This window comes from Asparagus officinalis, chromosome 5 (genome assembly GCF_001876935.1).
Source record: "Asparagus officinalis chromosome 5, Aspof.V1, whole genome shotgun sequence".
Lineage (NCBI taxonomy): Eukaryota > Viridiplantae > Streptophyta > Magnoliopsida > Asparagales > Asparagaceae > Asparagus > Asparagus officinalis.
Window position 1 is genome coordinate 124379249 of NC_033798.1, and position 18652 is coordinate 124397900.

Genomic DNA, 18652 nt, shown 5'->3' on the forward strand with positions numbered 1-18652 from the left:
CGCCAACTCGGCCCTCTCCGGCGGCGGATACGGGGGTTTCGCGGTGGAGTCTCCGGTGAGGGGCGGTGATGAGATGGAGGCGGTGGCGGAGGAGAGGTAGGGATCGGAGGAGAGAGGGAGTGGACGCCATTGGGGAGTGAGTGAGAGAGAGAGGGAGAGGGAACGAGGGGGGAATATTTGGAGAGGGGTGGCTTGGATTGATTTTTGATCGAATGGGCCCAATGGGCGTTTTATGTGCTGGACTTGGGTTGCGTCGGAAGTAAGCTGACTTATGTAGCGTCTAAGAGCATCCAACAGGTTCTCTAAAATTTTCTCCAAAATAGGGAAGCAAAAGTCATATTCTCCAACTAATTTTTACACCAACTCCAACAGCTTTTCCATTTTGAAGAATCTATTTTTTCCTTCAAAAATTTGGAGAATGCTGCAGATTTGGGGAAGCTTCCCCATTTTTTCTCCTCCATCCCTATTTTAGGGAATGAGATGGGGAATCTGTTGGGCCAAAAACCTAACTAAATTCTCCAAAAGTGAGAAATGAGGAAGCTGTTGGAGATGCTCTAAGTCTAGGCTAGCTGTTCCAGCTAGCCCATTATTACCCAAAACTAATCTGGCCCGCTCGTGCTGAGCCCAAATCGTTAAGATGTTTGCACCATTTATAGTCGGGTGGTAAACAATTGAATAATTGAATACTAAGTCCAGTGTATTTGTACTAGATTGGATGCACATGCAATATCATTATCGTTTTTTTTTTACTGAACTCAGGACTTCGTTGTGAAATATTTCTTTTAATTTTACATGAAAAAGCAAAATAATTTAGTGTCTATATACCTATATAGTTAATCAAAAATATCAAAATTACCATAATCAAAATCAAAATTACACAGTCAAATCAATTAAGTACAATTTACAATAGTACATGAAGGTCAAGATCCTCTTATGAAAAAAAATTGATTTTTATGCTAAATTTCATTCTCATCACAATCTTATGTCTTCATTTTATAATTTGCACGAATTCACGGTATTTTATACCATTTACACTTTTAGTAATTAATTCCCACTTTAATGTGATATCTTATGAGGCTAATTGACTCTTAATGAAAGATCATATACCAATAACTATGGATCTTAATTATGAGAATTTTCCAATGTAATATTATTATATTCTATATGTTTATGTTCTAGATTATCAAAGCAAGCTATGAAATGACTAATTAATATATTTCATGCTAGTATGCATGTTTTTCTTGGTTGAGTCACTTATTATTTTTTGAGACATAAAATTTCTCTATAGCTAACTTTAACTATTTCACGTAATTAGAATTTGCTCATGTTCTTAAATTATGTTTATTGTTTTAATGAGTGTGAAATTCCTATTTATTTAAAGATCATTCTCCATCTCATTTGATTACTCTTGCAATTCGAAACCTTTTTTAGCTCAATTGCTTCAGTTATACCTTCTATCAAGACTCGTCTCTATTTCTTAGTACCTAATAGCTAGTGTTTTTTTTATGGGATGTAGTTATTCTAATTCAAGTCTGTCAAAATAATTGCAAGTAGTGAAGACCCTAAATCTTTTGAAATGAGATAAGTTGATCTTACTAATCAAACTGCTAATAAAAAGGGACGGGGGGTTAGGTTATTGGAAGTCCTCTAACTCTTCCAAATGTCCAGTTTCGGAGCAAGCTGCTATTCCCTGCATCTAAGAGTCTCATAAGAGTGTAGAGTTCGGTTCTCCGGATGTTCCTCTGACGATCAGGTTAGTAAATTGCTTGAGTAGAGAAGAAAATGAACTGTAGGGATTCTGGAGCTTAGGGAGTAGAAAATTTGCTTACATTAGTGCTGAGAATAGTCTCATATTTATAGTAACAGTAGAGGGGTGATTTGATAACTTCAGTCGAGTATTGGATGGTGGCTGAGTCAGTATTTTCTTTACAGGTGTCGGTTGCCCAGTGGCGAGAGTCACTTTGGCATTTAATGTGAAATGACTGGAGGCACGTGGTGCTAACATGGTCGAATGTGTCATCAAGATCTTTCGGGATGGAGAAATGATGATTTTGACTATGCATTTAATGTGATGGTGACCGGCTGTCAGCGGAGGGGGGGCTCGAGGTATGTTGTCGTCTTTCTACTCGCTAGGTAAAGGGTTGAGAAGTATCGCCTTTTAAGTCGGCCTCGAGAGATGTGGGCTGAACAGGTGGTTGTGTAGGTCGTTTGCAGAGTCGACCTAAGGAAGTCAACATGTACTGCTTTTTGAGGCAACTACACGTGATGTCTGTCCTTTGAGTCGTCTGAGCTGGGGACTTTTGGTTATCTCGAAGTGGTAAAATGAATTAATTATGCAGTTAATGTGAGACACTTGACCACTAGTGAATGGAGATTATTATTCAGTAATTGAAGCACTATAACAAGATATATTGAATATCTCATAATAAAATATCAAAAAACTTAAATAATACATGTTTGAGTAGTTTTATTCACATAATTATTTTTAATTAACATACCTATTAAAAACATTTCTAAGGCTCGTAATTAGTGAAGATCCTAAATATTTTAAAATGATATATCTTGAACTTCTCATGATCAAAACATTAGAATAACTTAAATGTGGTTAAAACTAATTTGTTCAATTTTTTTGCGCATGTCTATAAAGTATAATATTAGAAATATAAAATATTTAAAACGAAATGCATTAAGTTAGAATTTAGCTTTAAATTAAGAGCCCTTATTCGAATAATTTTATATACACAATTCCTTTTACTTAACATACATATTGAACATTTAAAAAGTCTAAACATCCAAATTTTCACTTTTTAAACAACTTTTTTAGTCATAAAAAAGAAAAAAATAACCTTTCACATTGACTTGGTTGCTTATAATAAAATGTTGAACCTTTCCAATTTGATATAGTAAATTATTAAGCAAATGATATATCTCATGTTTAGGGCAGATAACTATGTGAATAAAGTATAATATTTTAAAGGCTAAATATCAACCAAAAAAACTGTTACTTTGGATGATAATTAGATGATCCCGCATTATTTTTAAAATATCATAAAATCAACTAAATTTCAAGGGTTATCAGAAAACCCATTTAACTTTGAGATGTTATTAGGAAACCACACTAAAAACATTAATTTTAGGGGAATTTTCTAATAAAATCTAAAAAATTGAGGGGCTTTTCTGATATAATCTAAAAGTTAAAGGGGGTTAACCACTACTTAACGGGATCTTATAATATTATATCTAAAAAATAATGGAATATTTTTTGAAAGACCCCCTCAACTATTTTAATATAAGTAAACCCCTACAAGTTTAAGCATATTGTAGATAACCCCCATCGACTATGAAACTTTGAGTTAACCCCTTGAGCTTTCCTCAACTGTAGGAATTGTATACAACCCCCCTCCCCCCTCCTCAATTATTTTAATTTGAGAAACCCCTAGATTTGAGCTTATTATAGATAATCCCTCTCAAGTTTAAAATTTTAAGAAATCTCATTAAACTCTTCTCCCTCTATGCCTTGAAGCTAACATTGTTACCCTAATAACCCTATAAGTTCACATTTTTTCATTTAACCCGATATTTTTTTTTTGCAAAAAGACCCCAACATCGGATGTTTATAATCTTAAGATTATTCAGAGGTTTTTTGTAATTATTGGAATTTTCAAGAGGTTGATATAATTTTAAGATTTTTAGGAGATATGCTTCTAACTATAGTTTTTTAGGGTTGTTTTTATTTTTTATATATTTTGTGTTTTTCAGTAAATTTTTTCTTTGCCATTTTCTAACTTAAAGGGTTTGTTTATGATTTTTCATATTTTTAGGGGGTTGTTTACAATTTAAAACTTTTTAGGATGTTATTTTTCATATTTATTTTTTATTAATTTTTTTATTTTCATATTTTTCATGTGTTTGTTTAATGTTTTAAATTTTTAGGGAGTTGCTTTTTAATTTTCAAATTTTAAAGGAGGTTGTTTGTACTTTTTAGATTTGCATATGTTGTCTGTAATTTATGAATTTTCTATAGATCATTTATAATTTAAGAATGATAAGAGTCTTTTCGCATTTTTAGATTTTTTAAGTTTTTTTTTTGGCAATTTCATGAAACCCTCAAATATAACATGAAGGCAAATCTCTCTAAAACCCTAACAATATTATTATTTGGAACTAAATCTCAAATAATCTTTAAAACTTCCACTAAATGCCCAATAATTTTTGGCAGAAAATCCTCAAAATTAACATCATTAATTCATGTGTAGTCAAATGACCAAAACACACCTAGTAACCGAATAAGTTTTACGCTTATTCACTTAAGTCCTGACAATTTCTAGCAAAAAATACAAAATAATGGTTATTTATAGTTTTAAGATCTTTTCAGAGCTTTGTTTGTATTCATTGGGATTTTCAAGAGGTTGATTATAATTTTTACATTTTAGAGGGTTTTGTGTCCAATTTTTTATTTTCGGAGTGTTGTTTATACTTTTTATATTTTTCAAGTTTTTGTAATCTCTTTAGGATTTTTTTGTAGCTTTCTAACTTAAAGGGTCAATTTATTATTTGTAAGACGTTTTAGGGTTTGTTTGCAATTTAACGCTTTTTAGGATTCCATTTGTCATGTTTTACTTTTTATGGGATTTTTTGTAATTTTCATATTTTTGTATGTTTTTTTGAATTTTTGAACTTTTAGGATCATTTATAATTTATAATTTTTAAATCGGTTTCTTTGCATTTTATGGATTTTTAAGAAGTTCTGTGTAATTTATAAAATTTTGTAGGTCATTCGTAATTTTAGAACTTCAAGAGTACTTTTTTTCAAATTCAATATTTTCAAGGGTTTTTTAAATTTTCAAAATTTTTGGGGCTATATATTTTTTTGTAGCTTTCAAAATTTTCTAAGTATTATTTGTAATTTTAGAATTTCTAAGTAACTATTTGTAATTTTCCCTTCTTTTGGGTTGTTTACAATTTAAGGGTTAATTAGAAAATAAGATCAATTTGAGGGGGATATACAATCTTTGAGGTTAAATTTTAGCCGATATGAAATTTTAGGTAAAGTCAATTTGGAAGTTAAGTGTAGAAATCAAAATATTTTGTGTGTTTCTTAAATTATCAACTTATTAGGGATTTAATGAGAATTGCAGACATTAGAGAGTTTAGTGCTCAATTTAAAGTTATGAGAGGTTTATTAAAATTTACTTTTTTAAATAATTAAGGAGTGACAATGATAATTTTTTTAGAATTTTTTAATTATGAATGGTGAGAACTTGCTTAGAATTAACAAATAATTATCAGAATTTTCTACTTTTTTATGAAAAGAAATTTCTAGTAATGGATATGAATAGTTTTAATTTAATGAGAATTCTTAAGAAAATAAAAATAGTTGGACACATGTTATCTTTTAATAGGATAGAAAATCAGTTCCACTATTTAATCTCTTTTATATCAATTTTGGCTAAAGACTTTACCTTTAAATTATTTGAATATATTAGGATAATATTAGAATGTAATATCCAAAAGACAAAAGGGTTAGGGGTAAATTAACCATGGAAAATTTTTCTCACGCTCACTCTTTTATAAGGATTATATGATATGATATGTTTTGTTTAAAATAATTGAATCCGAATCCAAATTCGGATAGCTAATTGTAGAGTTTTTTTGAATTCAAACTCCAATGCTCAGTATTTGATAAATATTCACGAGTATTCATAAATATTTACCGAATATCAAGTATATTAATATTTCTAAAGAAATTAATTTTTAATTATTAATTAAATGTATAAATTAATAATATTCCTTTGTAATTATGATCTTCATTATGACATTAATTTACAGTTGTCACCGATGAGTTTTCATATTTCGAAAAAAAACTACATATTCAAATCACTAGTAACGCTATCTAATACATCATTAATAACAATATGAAGTACATAGTCGCACTTTAGTAATTCCATCATAAGTACATAGTCGCACTTTAGTATGGTGATGGAAGCTTATCGTGATGATTTGGTTACATGTGAATAGGAAAGCGTGTTATGTGCGTTAGAGCTCTATAAAATCATAGGATACATAGGAAGCGCTTCGGTGAAAGTGGTGTCAAGTGACTCCACTTCTTGACACAACTTCCACCAATATGGATCTGCCCCTGCTTAGGTGAAAGTGGTGTCAAGTGACTCCACTTCTTGACACAACTTCCACCAATATGGATCTGCCCCTGCTTATAATCATTTTTCCCGTTTGTGTATATGATTTTAAACATTAAAATGAAATTAGAGCAATCTCTTCGTCATTAGTTAGACTAAGAATAATGATGCACCACAAAATATTAAGCTTTTGATCTAGGTACGAATCAAGAAGTCTAGTGATCAAAGGGTCAATATACTTTTGAATCACCATTAATTCCACGTGCCGGACCCACGGGATAGTTTGTCCATTGGCTTGATTGCACATAAATACTCTATATGTAGTTTTTCGTACTTGTTTTTTATAGCCCTTATGTACCTAAAGTTTTTAAATTTTACACTTAAATATACAGAGTCATACAAATATGAGAATTTCCTCCTAAAATTGTCAGACAACACTGCATACCAATCTTAGAATTTATAGCCTTTAATAATTTTTTTTAGATTCAACGTTATAACTGTAGTAATTCTATTTTAAAAACCGACACTAATTTCATTTTTAAAATAATATTTTGATAGGTTTAACAGTAAATTTCACAAATACTACAAGTAAAAATGTTCCGTGAGCATCACAAGAAAATTTTAGGGGGCAATTCTCACTTTTGCATAAACAAGGGTATTTTGAGTGCAGATTCTAAATACTTTAGGATGTATAAATGTTGCCAAAAACAAGTGAGGGTACGTAAGTGCAGAGTAAATAAAAAAAATAAAAAAAGTAGCACGAGTTATTCTTCCTTATTTGAGAGGAGGGAAAATAAAGGCTCAAAAGTAGTATAGGAGGGTATTGAGTAGAGGAAGAAAGAGGGGGGTGAAAGCAAAAGAAAGGGGCAAGGAGAGAAGGATTGTTCTTGCTCTTTAGGCTCTTAATCGGTCCCACCTCAGATCGTGGTTTCCAGTACGCCTTCAAGCATAAGCTTTCTTTTAACTCATCATTGAGTCAAACCCTACAAGGGAGCTTACTCCTTGGTTTTCAATAGTTGCGCCCAGTTGTGAAGTCCATGAATGTGCATGTTGACAAAAATGAAAAGCAGCAAGATTTAGCTCACTTTTGTTGCTCCAAAGCTAATTTATGATTACAAGCTAACCAAGATTTAGGTATCATGTAATGAGCACCTTTTGCGAGGATTTGACAAAAGAAATAGGCGTTCGAGATTCTAGAATTATGCAAGTGTCATGTAAAAGATATAAATCTTATCAATCTCACTCCAGAAATTGTCCTATGCTAATCATTATTATAACTTGCCGTTAATTTCAGAACCCACCCCCCAAAAGAATTTTTTTTTGCGTATGTTTATTTTTTGGTGATCACGTGAGATGAACAAAGTTTCCTAAACTATAAACTTTTCTCACCAAACGCCCTACAAGAATTTGCAAATAACTAAAAGAATGCGAGAGAAAAAACTCAAATTTTAAGGGAGGCAAAATATTGTTTGTAATGACAAGTGATAAAGTTTGGATTTTTTTTTTTCCTCAAAGACATTTTAATTATTTGCAAATTACAGACTAAGGGTCAAATGGGATAATTTAAAATTCGTCGCCAGGTCCCCCCCCCTTTTTGGCCGCGGATAAACAAAATTCAAGAAGGAGATTATGTGCAAAACCACCCATGTGTTAAAATTTAACCCCTTTTTAATTTATTAGAAGAGTTCCTATGGTTAAAATTTAAAAGACCGCACTTTGTTATGATTTTCCATTTACAACTTTTAGCTAAAAGTTGCAGCTTATAGATTGTAAGATGAGATCACATGCGCCAGAAGCGTATTATACCATTTTTTTTAATTTATTTAAGAAATGCATTATAGTTCCTTAAGCCAAGGGTGACCTTTGTGAAGAGCATTTGCATATTTGTAGCGCTGAATATTGATGTCACTGATAAAGGGAAAGAATATAAATTTACATTGAAAGAAGAGGATGCTTTCACAGATTACGCAGCAAATTATATCAAAGGAATGATGACAGTATGTGGACTACTAACATGAGTATGATTGCAAGTTTTGTGACATCTACAAACTAAGTATCATACACGGTAGAAGATTCATAATTTCCACTTTAAACACCAAGTTCTCTACACTAGGAATTCTAGGGCTTGGCTCATTCATACTTGAATTTCTACTATATTAAAAACTTCACATTGGTCACATTCACAAACTAAATATCATACGCAGCAGAAGACTCGTAATTTCCACTATAAACACCAAGTTTCCTACACTAAGAATTCTAGAGCTCGACTCATTCATGCTTGAATCGCTACTATTAAAAACTCTACATTGCATTATCTTGCTGTGCCAATAGATCGTTGCGATTTCTCAATCCAAGAGCTGAAGATGAGCAAAAGGCAACATGAACTCATAATACTGGCAAGAGCTAAAGGAGCACAGCTAGAATAAAGGCTTGAATGTAAGGACTAATTCTGCTTATCCTCACCTGAAACCTTCAAGTACGTTTGAAATGTTCTCGGATGAATTTCTCTGCATAAGATGGATACTTCTCTCGAATGTATGCTCGAAGGCATTTCTGGTATGAAAAATCTATCCAGACACCATCAGTCCTCACAACAAAAAGGCATCTTGATTTTTTGAATGTTGGGTGTCGATCAACCTTCCCAAAAAAAATAAATCAAATTAAGTCCATTCTGCATGTGACAAATTTCTGCAATTGATAAAGCCATCAACATCACAAATTTGTAAAAGGATCTATTAGAGCTAATTTCCAAGTATAATAAGCAAAGATATTCTTATGCAAAGAACTTTGCTCAGGTTACATCGTTGTATCTTCTTTTCATAGAAACATGGAAATTAGTAAAGACTAAAACCTGCCATAAAATATTACAAGAATGCCAAAGTACAATCAGTATATGAGATAAGTTTTGACATCTCTGCTATCTTATACCGGGAAGGCATTGATACAGTTTTCTTCCCTGCCTGAGCAACTGAGTGCTCCAAAGTTACAAAAATGACCTCGTTAAAATTAGTGGTTACAATACAAGGCAGATTGTACCATAACAAATAGATGAAGAAACTTAAAGTGGTATCATTTAATTATCCCAGGTGCATTGCACTTGCAGGAATCTAGTTAATATTAGCTGCACTAGGGCCTTAGGTGCTTATGGCACTGCCTAGGTCACTAGCAAAAGTATTCTTTAGATGTCTGAAACTTTTGTTTCATCTTAATGCAAACCCTTAGATAAGAAAACAAAATGGCTGGACAACATGCATCATAACACCATTACCAGGTTGTTTGAACACGAAGTATTTAGGGTTTTGTGCACATGCATTTTTGTTTGTGGTTGTGCACATTTCCTTCTGTGCACAACTGCGCATATGAAGTGTTCTTTTTATTTTTATTTTTTGGAGCATATAATTCATATGCAAACTTCGTTGATGGGATAAGGCTTCGTTGTGTCTATGAATCAACGTTGCATAAGAATGGATAAGGATATGATTTCAATTTGAAATATGAAACCGGTGGAAAGCAACACTATCTACGCAACAGCAGTAAAAAGTTAAAAATCACATTAGACGTGAAGAAAACTGACATGATGTCTCAAATTTTGCCTCTTTTTGTTACACCATTAGAGACCATTTGATCTATCAATTTTTGTTTTGTTACATCATTAGAGACTATTTGATCTATCAATTCTGCCATTACATCAGCCATATAATTAAGTGGCTGAAATCCAGCTCTTTAAACGGAAGTCAAGTGCTCCATATCATCCCCAATCTGCTGCGCAAAGTGAGGTGATCAATCTTGGGTTGTAGAATCACCTACACTTGTCAGATCCTAACATAAAGATTGGTCTAAAAGGATTTATTCAGCAGTTTTATACAGGAACATCCCTATGGGACCGTTGGCAACACTCCTTCAGCTCATTTTCCTTGACATTCCGAAATGCATGTTTAGTTGAAGACTTTACAACTGCTCGCTGAACCTTTTCAGCACATTAATTGAGTGATATATCATGTGTTCAAACATTATAATAATTATGATAAATTCTTCTATCACATTGCAGAAATCACTTCCACTATTCAGCTGAAGGTGTGTGTATCATGATATAGCAGCTGAAAGCAAAAACTGGGATCTGAAGCTCAATGACCTTGACAGTCTGGGTTAACCTAGTCGGTTGATTTGGAAACTAAACAGTTAAAGTTATTAATTTTACCATGCTCTTTCAAAATCTAGTACAGCTTATGAGCAGAAACCATGGTCAACCATTCATAATGGTGGTGAGACTGAGAAAAAGGACGAACACAGGGGTGTTTGTTTGCACAAAAGTGAAAAACTAAAGTGTGAAAGTGAAACATGATTAACACTTCATGTGTTTGTTTGATTGAAAGTGAAATACAAAAAGTTGTCCACATCAGCCATAATGCATGTTTAAGTTCCCCTAGAAAAAGTGTTGAAGTCACTTGAGTGGACAATTAGGAACCATAATATATTAAAATACTACATTTATTAATATATTTTATGCTTCTCCCTACAATTCAGTGGCAACAGCTGGCTAAGCTCGTGATAAAACTTTTTAGCAACCATTAGCTAGTATTTACAGCTATCAGTTAGTATGCTTCTGTCACAATTACATATGTTTAAGATGCATTCTATTATACTTGTACGCATTAATGCCATGTACTTACCTATAGTTTTTTGAAAGGGGGAAAACTGAACAACTTGTGTGAAGTGCTTAATCCTTGAACTAATCATTCAAATTAATGTATAGTCGAGTTGGATTCACAACTGAAAGAAGTATTTACAAGTTGATTTAAATAAATAAATAAAACAATACTTCCACATCTTCTTCACCTTCCTAGCTTCAACAATAATTTAGTTTTTCAAACAAACACTATAGTTCATTTGCATGCTAACATGGATACACTTTCTCACTTGTTAAAAAAAAGTCTTTCGCTCTTTCGATTCACTTTCAGTTTGCCAAACACCCCCATGTATCAATGCAATGCCAAAAATGGATTTTAACAAGACCCCCATAAAATTGGAAGAGAAAATTTTAAAACTGACCATACATGTTGGGGAATTAAAGAAACAACACATTCAAAAAGTAAGTGCAGCTGAAAATTAGAATGTTGAAATGGTTGGTCAGCAATACATTATGAGATAAGATATGAAATTATCGTAGTTGTAAGGAGTTTACAATTGGGGATCAAGTAAGGAGAATAGTAGACACCTTCATATATGTTCAACATATGACCTTCTCTGTTAAAAGTAACAGGATCATAGTTGACCAAGGACTGGAAATGGAACCAAATCAACATAAATCGAGGCAGTAAAAAAAGGATCCATTATTTAATAGAGAAGATGTTCTACCAGCTAAATGAAGAAAAGTCATTCATATAGCCAACCTCTCAAAGACCAAAAGATTTAAATCGGATATGTTATTTAGCCTCTTCAACCATTATTCACATATATGCGATGTATCTGAAATGGGTACAGGTGCGGATATAGGTACAAGACACGACAGATTTGTAAAGGGTAGGGTACGGAGACACAGCTCATTTCCAAAGTATATACCCCAATGATCATTTAAACTCATAGCTTCAAACTAGGAATCTGTTGAAACGAACCCAACCCATGTCTACAAGTTTCAGAAAGTGGACGTGAAGTGCAGGATATTCATCCTAGAAGAGTATGATGGGTGTCGAATACGTATTATCATTTATGTAATAGAGCACACATGTTAATAAATGTATGCATATGTGCAAGGAGTGTCCAAGAAGTGTCCAATGAACCTGCCTTTTGGCTTCTATCTACAAATTTGCAGCTTAAGTTACCTCTTATATGATGCATCATACTACCACTGTTTCTTTTCCACAAACCAAGTATGCTAAAACATATAGAGACCTAGCGTCAAGTTTATATAACTTTCTATTTTAGATTTATAACCTAATATATTATAACCAATAGATATAGAACTCTAACGACTCTCATGTTAGTGATCTATGCATGAAAGGGGTACAAGATTCACTGAGATTTATGGTTTCTTCCAACATCTGCTTTGTGGTTCTCCGTATCAGATACCAAGACCCAAGTCTACTAGTTTTTTAATTTAGTTTACAACTATGCTCTGTAATGTAACAGCTTTCGGAGAGGCTATTTCCCTGAAGCACTGCTCATCTTTGTTGTTGGCTATATAACATAAGATTCAATATGCTCGTAAATATCTAGCACTATGAACTACTCTCTTAACCTCATCTCCTTTTCTCATATGAGACACCTGAAACTCTGATGGTTTTTATGACCCAACTAACTTGCACCTGCTCTTGCAAGTTCCCCTCTCTCTTTTTCTTTTACCATGACTCCATCCCAATTTGTTTTTCCTCGTCTGACTATTTTCAGCCTTAGGCTGAAAATAACTTCAACTTATTAATTTCTACTTATTAAAGAGGATCAATGCTTCAGTTCACTTACATCTTTTCAATATGGATACATGTATTATTCTTTGATCAACCGAAGTCAATTCTCAATGACACTGCATGCATCCCTGCATTTTTTTCACTGCTGCTGGAACTGGTGGTGAATGGTCAAGTGTGCAACCCTTCACAATTATCTTAATCATCTAACAGGATCATAAAAACCAGCCAACTCAACCAATTGATGAATCTCATTTCTCTCAAAAGTCTTCAATTTGAGAGAGAATCTATGGGATATCTGGTTTGCAAAGGTAGTCTGCAAAAAGATATCCTTTTCACTTCCTGATTTGCGGTTTCCCTCATAGACAGATATCAACTGTTTGCAAAGGATTATTTATTCAAAACTTATCTATGGTTGTGATCATTGAATCTCTTATAATCCCAAAGTTAAACCTCATCTCGCCTTTTCTCTTAATAGGCTTACCAAAAAATTAATGTCCATGACTTAGCCTGTGGGCTTGAAGGGTAGTGAATAAAGGACAAATAATTTGTCATGTATTAGTTTTACAATGTCAAAATATATGCAATGAGACTTAATATGTCAGTACCCTGCTAGTATATGAGTTTTCATAGAGAAGGTATTCTATAATTAGTATTGACACAACCAGATTAGCTGATTAGCTCACAAGAGGGCGAAAGGATGTCCAAAATGGTCAAGATTGTACCCTTCTAAGAGTGCAAAAATAGTAGCCTAGGAAAAATCTAAAAATATCATTGCCTACTTTATATAAGCAGAGTGCATATGATACTAAAATCCCAACATGTACTGCATCTTTTTCATCATAACATTAAAGACTCATCAATTTAAACAAGATAAACGGAGAAAACATAATCTATTAGGTCACGTCAGATGAAAAACCTTTTGGGTCTATCAAAACTTATTAAAATTATTTATACAATCAATTGTTTTCCCTTTTCCAAATCGACTTTGTGGGTGGAAGGATGAGTTTCCAGAATGAATGGAAACAAATAATGCTTTTGAAACGAATAAATAGATTGATTGTATAATAGAGTTGATTAATAAAATAGTAGTGCCTCATGCACAAGGTAGTTACCATAATAGAAGCAAGTCCACAACCAATTTTATCTTCTGAACGTGGATGATAAGCAAGAAGCTTCTCAACAACTTCTTTCTCATCATCAGGGCATAGACATTCCCCATCCATATATCTGCTAATATGAAAGATTTTAGATAAAGGAAGCAAGTTTGGAAGACTCTTATATAACTTGAAATATACAATGCAGAGATGATAAAATCTGTCTTACATCATTATTTGTTCCTAATTCCTTCCAATTCTGAATTAAGAATACAAATTTTTATTATAGAATTCATGAACCACAAGCTAACTTGGGACGTGGACGTGTACTAAGATGTAGAATATTCACGAGAAAACTCAAGCTTCTGATAAAGTGAGGTAGAGTGGAGGATAAGTAGGTCAAATAAGTATGGACCCAGTACCCAATAGGGGTATCCCCTTTGGATCATGTAGTCTCCCAAGCATAATCCATCACTTTAGGTCTATAGTCATAACAAATTGGTCCAAACATAAGAACAAGTACTACAACTACAAAAGGTTGAGAATGAGACTAGTGGATCATAACTACCAACAACAACTAGTGTTAAGTTCAGTCTAATTACCTCAGCTGACTAAAATACATATATTCCTTCACTTTTCACAAACTAGATGCAAGTCCATATATGCGTGCGTAGAGGGAGGGGAGGAGGGAGAGATGAATTATAGCAGAAAACAACTAAATTTGCACTGGTAAAATCAATTATATAAGATGGATAATACAGTATGTAAAGGAACATAGCATGAGCACGGATGGAGAAGGAAAAGGAGGAGAAGAAAAGAAGGGGTGAGGATGGAGAATTTTAACCAATATGAACAAAAAGAAAAGAGGGTTCATGCGGTCAGAATAATCAAAACAGCCAATTCAGAATATCTATTCACAGCAACATATGGGAATATCTACTCACATCAGGGAGGGGCGAGGATGGAGGATTTTAACCAATATGGAGAATAAATTAAGATGAACAAAAAGAAAAGAGGGGTCATATGGTTAGAATAATCAATACAGCCAATTCAGAATATATCTACACGCAGCAAAATATGGGAATATCACTTCTGGGTCTTTTCACCTACCACTCTCACCATCTCTCATTCACCCTCATGCCCATAAACACGTGTGATGGGATCCTCGAGAGGAGTCATCTTAAAACTACCAGTCTAGCCAGAGTTCATAAAACTTTAGCTTTGAGTCCGAGTTTAGCTAGAGATGCAGCAACGTATAGGGCACTTCAACCTTTCCATTCGCTTTGTTCAAAACAAGTAAGATCGGGAAAAAATCTTAATGCTATAAAATAACACAGACAAAAAAATGTATATAAATAATTCTAAAGCACATTCAACAAGAAAGACTGATTACACAAGTTCCATCATCTGAATGGTAAAATTGACTAAACCAAACAACAAAATAGAACTCGTGTAAAGAATCATTAAACATGGCACCATTGTCTAGCTAATATCCATCCAAATTCAGCTAAATAGAACTCGTGTAAAGAATCATTAAACATGGCACCATTGTCTAGCTAATATCCATCCAAATTCAGCTCCACGGTCATGGAAAAAAGAATCATTAAACATGGCACCATTGTCTAGCTAATATCCATCCAAATTCAGCTCCACGGTCATGGAAAAGTAATTCAGCTCCACAATCATGAAAATGTGATAACTAATAAGCCTAGTGCCATGCCCTGCTATTGTGTGTGATAGAATTGCTATGGGCACCTGAAAGTCATGCTACCGGTCTAGGTTGCAATGTGAGTTCAATTATGAAGGGGGGGGGAATCCATTTGCTACGTCCAATGCAGTTTATAGGTTCAGATTCCAGGCAATTAAACATGCTCTAAAGGAGCCAATCAACGAGTATTTTACATTACAGATAACAGGATATTCATCTTCAAATGGATGACGTAGGTTCACCTAGTGCTTTAGACATCACTTCTGTCTTGCTATTTTTTTAATCAGCTAAATTATTATTGTTGTTGTTATTATTTTGAGGCGGTTCGACTATATTATTAATTAAGTTCCCAGTAAAAATAGTAGAATGACAACCATCAATAATTGATTAAGTTATTTGATGACAGGTTTCACTTATTGTCTAGGAAACCAAGATAATTCCTTCACTAGAAAGTAGGTATATCTCTTAGGCGGCTGCATCACTCTTGATTCAAGCTACTTGTTTTAATTTTTCCTTAACAAATAGATGAAAGCCTCTTAATTCCGAAATAATTTCATTTGGAAGAAGTATTAGCATGGCTTTCTAGTTGGTTTCAACATCTGTTGGTACTAATATATATGAGCTCTTGGTGCTGAAGGGTGAAGGTATTATAAATTGCTATCAGCAAGCCAAAAGAAACCCTGTTTGGAGGTCTTAACTTGCTTCTATCATTTATATGATGCCAGATTGGTAATTTGGCCCTTGTTCTATGGGGAAATAAGGCCCGGAACACAATCATTATGTAGACTATAGACTACATTCCAATTATGATGAGACATTCCAATTATGAGTCATCAAGCATAAATTTACAAATATTTGATTTCCAATAGTCTTTGTTGTGAATGATAGTGGTCCTATGTGGCATAGTGCATAATCTGCAGATATATGGCCCTCGGAATATGGTCCATAGCCTGGCCAACTAACCCCTAAACTCCATCTCTACATTTCTAGTGAGTATTGTGGCCCTATTTTGATCTCACTTCAGGAAAAAGTTTGATGAAGCTTCACTAAGTCCAACAATGGGTTTGGTGTCTTAAAACTCTACGATGAACACGTACGCACTTTACTTTACAACACATAACAAATAAATAAATCCCAGTGTTAAAGAGGCCAAAAGGTCCGTCGGCCAAACCTTTGAACATCTACAATGAGTAAATAACTTTTGGTGATTAAAAAAACCTACATTTTATACTACACCGCTATGCAGGAGCACACCAAGCCAAGAAATTTGAAATAAATTTCCATGAGCAACCCAAGCCTCAAACACACGATCAAAGAGCTATTTTTAATATAACCAGCATGAAGACTACTACTAGTCATCATTTAGATGCACATAAGAGTAAGTTTCAATAGCTCGCGGGTTCTCTCCCCCCACTAACTAGAGCTTATGTGTATGCCCGGGGATTTTTCTAAAAATAAATTGATCACTGCTCTACTTTGATTTTATCTCTGTCTTCCCTAAACTAAATCCAAAGAAAATTTGTTCAAAACATTGCAAGCTCTTAGCAATAAATGATAAGGGGAAAAATCCTTAATCAAGAGTTAATTAAGAAAAATTCGATAAAAAAACCCCAATTTTACCTATCGGAATGAAGGATGTATTTGGTGAGGATCGTAATAGGCTGGATATCCTTCAGGATCTCCTCCTCCCTGTCCTTCCACCGCCTGTAGTCTGGGTGATCCGCCCACGATTTCGCCGCCGACTCGGCCCTCTCCGGCGGCGGATACGGGGGTTTCGCGGTGGCCGGCGAGTTTTCGGCGGCTGGACGCCGGAGCTGCCCTCGATGGCCAGCGCGTCGAGTTGTCGAGAGGCAGGGCGGCGAGTCTCCGGTGAGGGGCGGTAATGAGAGGGATGCGGTGGCGGAGGAGAGGTAGGGATCGGAGGAGAGAGGGAGTGGACGCCATTTAGAGAGGATGGCTTGGATGATCGAATGGGCCCAATGGGCGTTTTATGTGCTGGACTTGGGTTGCGTCGAAAGTAAGCTGAATTATCCAGCGTCAAGTCTAGGCTAGCTGTTCCAGCTGGCCCATTATTACCCAAAACTAATCTGGCCCGCTCGTGCTGAGCCCAAATCGTTAAGATGTTTGCACCATTTATAGTCGGGGTGTAAACAATTGAATAATCGAATACTAAGTTCATTGTATTTGTACTAGATTGGATGCACCTGCAATATCATTATCGTTTTTTTCCTTTTTTTTTTTACTTAACTCAGGACTCCGTTGTGAAATATTTCTTTTAATTTCACATGAAAAAATAAAATAATTTATTGTCTATATACCTATATAGTTAATCAAAAATATCAAAATTACCATAATCAAAGTCAAAATTACACAGTCAAATCAATTAAGTACAATTTACAATAGTACATGAAGGTCAAGATCCTCTTATGAAAAAAAATTGATTTTTATGCTAATAATTTCATTCTCATCACAATCACAATCATATGTCTTCATTTTATAATTTGCACGAATTCACAGTATTTTATACCATTTACACTTTTAGTAATTAATTCCCACTTTAATGTGATATCTTATGAGGCTAATTGACTCTTAATGAAAGATCATATACCAATAACTATGGGTCTTAATTATGAGAATTTTCCAATGTAATATTATTATATTCTATATGTTTATGTTCTAGATTATCAAAGCAAGCTATGAAATGACTAATTAATATATTTCATGCTAGTATGCATGTTTTTCTTGGTTGAGTCACTTATTATTTTTTGAGACATAAAATTTCTCTATAGCTAACTTTAACCATTTCACGTAATTGGAGATTTGCTCATGTTCTTAAATTATGTTTATTGTTTTAATGAGTGTGAAATTCCTATTTATTTAAAGATCATTCTCCATCTCATTTGATTACTCTTGCAATTCGGAACCTTTTTTAGCTCAACTGCTTCAGTTATACCTTCTATCAAGACTCGTCTCTATTTCTTAGTACCTAATAGCTAGTGTATTTTTGATGAGATGTAGTTATTCTAATTCAAGTCTGTCAAAATAATTGCAAGTAGTGAATACCCTAAATCTTTTGAAATGAGATAAGTTGATCTTAATAATCAAACTGCTAATTAAAAGGGACGGGGGGTTAGGTTATCGAAAGTCCTCTAACTCTTCCAAATCTCTAGTTTCGGAGCAAGCTGCTATTCCCTGCACATGTAAGAGTCTCATAAGAGGGTAGAGTTCGGTTCTCCGAATGTTCCTCTGACGATCAAGTTAGTAAATTGCTTGAGTAGAGAAGAAAATGAACTGTAGGGATTCTGGAGCTTA

At 33.9% G+C, this 18652-nt stretch overlaps 1 protein-coding gene across 1 annotated transcript; it reads right to left on the reverse strand.

The window, feature by feature from the left end:
• LOC109842554 (protein DCL, chloroplastic) lies at nt 8130–17556 on the reverse strand. Its single transcript, XM_020411418.1, has 4 exons — nt 17545–17556; nt 16961–17154; nt 13651–13765; nt 8130–8774 (listed from the first exon to the last, which is right to left on the reverse strand). The coding sequence occupies exons 1-4, from the start codon at nt 17554–17556 to the stop codon at nt 8610–8612; spliced, it is 486 nt and encodes a 161-aa protein (XP_020267007.1). The 3' UTR covers nt 8130–8609.

Bases quoted from the DNA above. Each gene is read 5' to 3' on its own strand.
- LOC109842554 (XM_020411418.1), bottom strand. The intron at 13,766-16,960 runs GTAAAATTGGGG...TCATATTAGCAG, and splicing joins TACATCCTTCATTCCGATAG to ATATATGGATGGGGAATGTC. The intron at 8,775-13,650 runs GTAACTACCTTG...TTTTTTGGGAAG, and splicing joins GTGGACTTGCTTCTATTATG to GTTGATCGACACCCAACATT.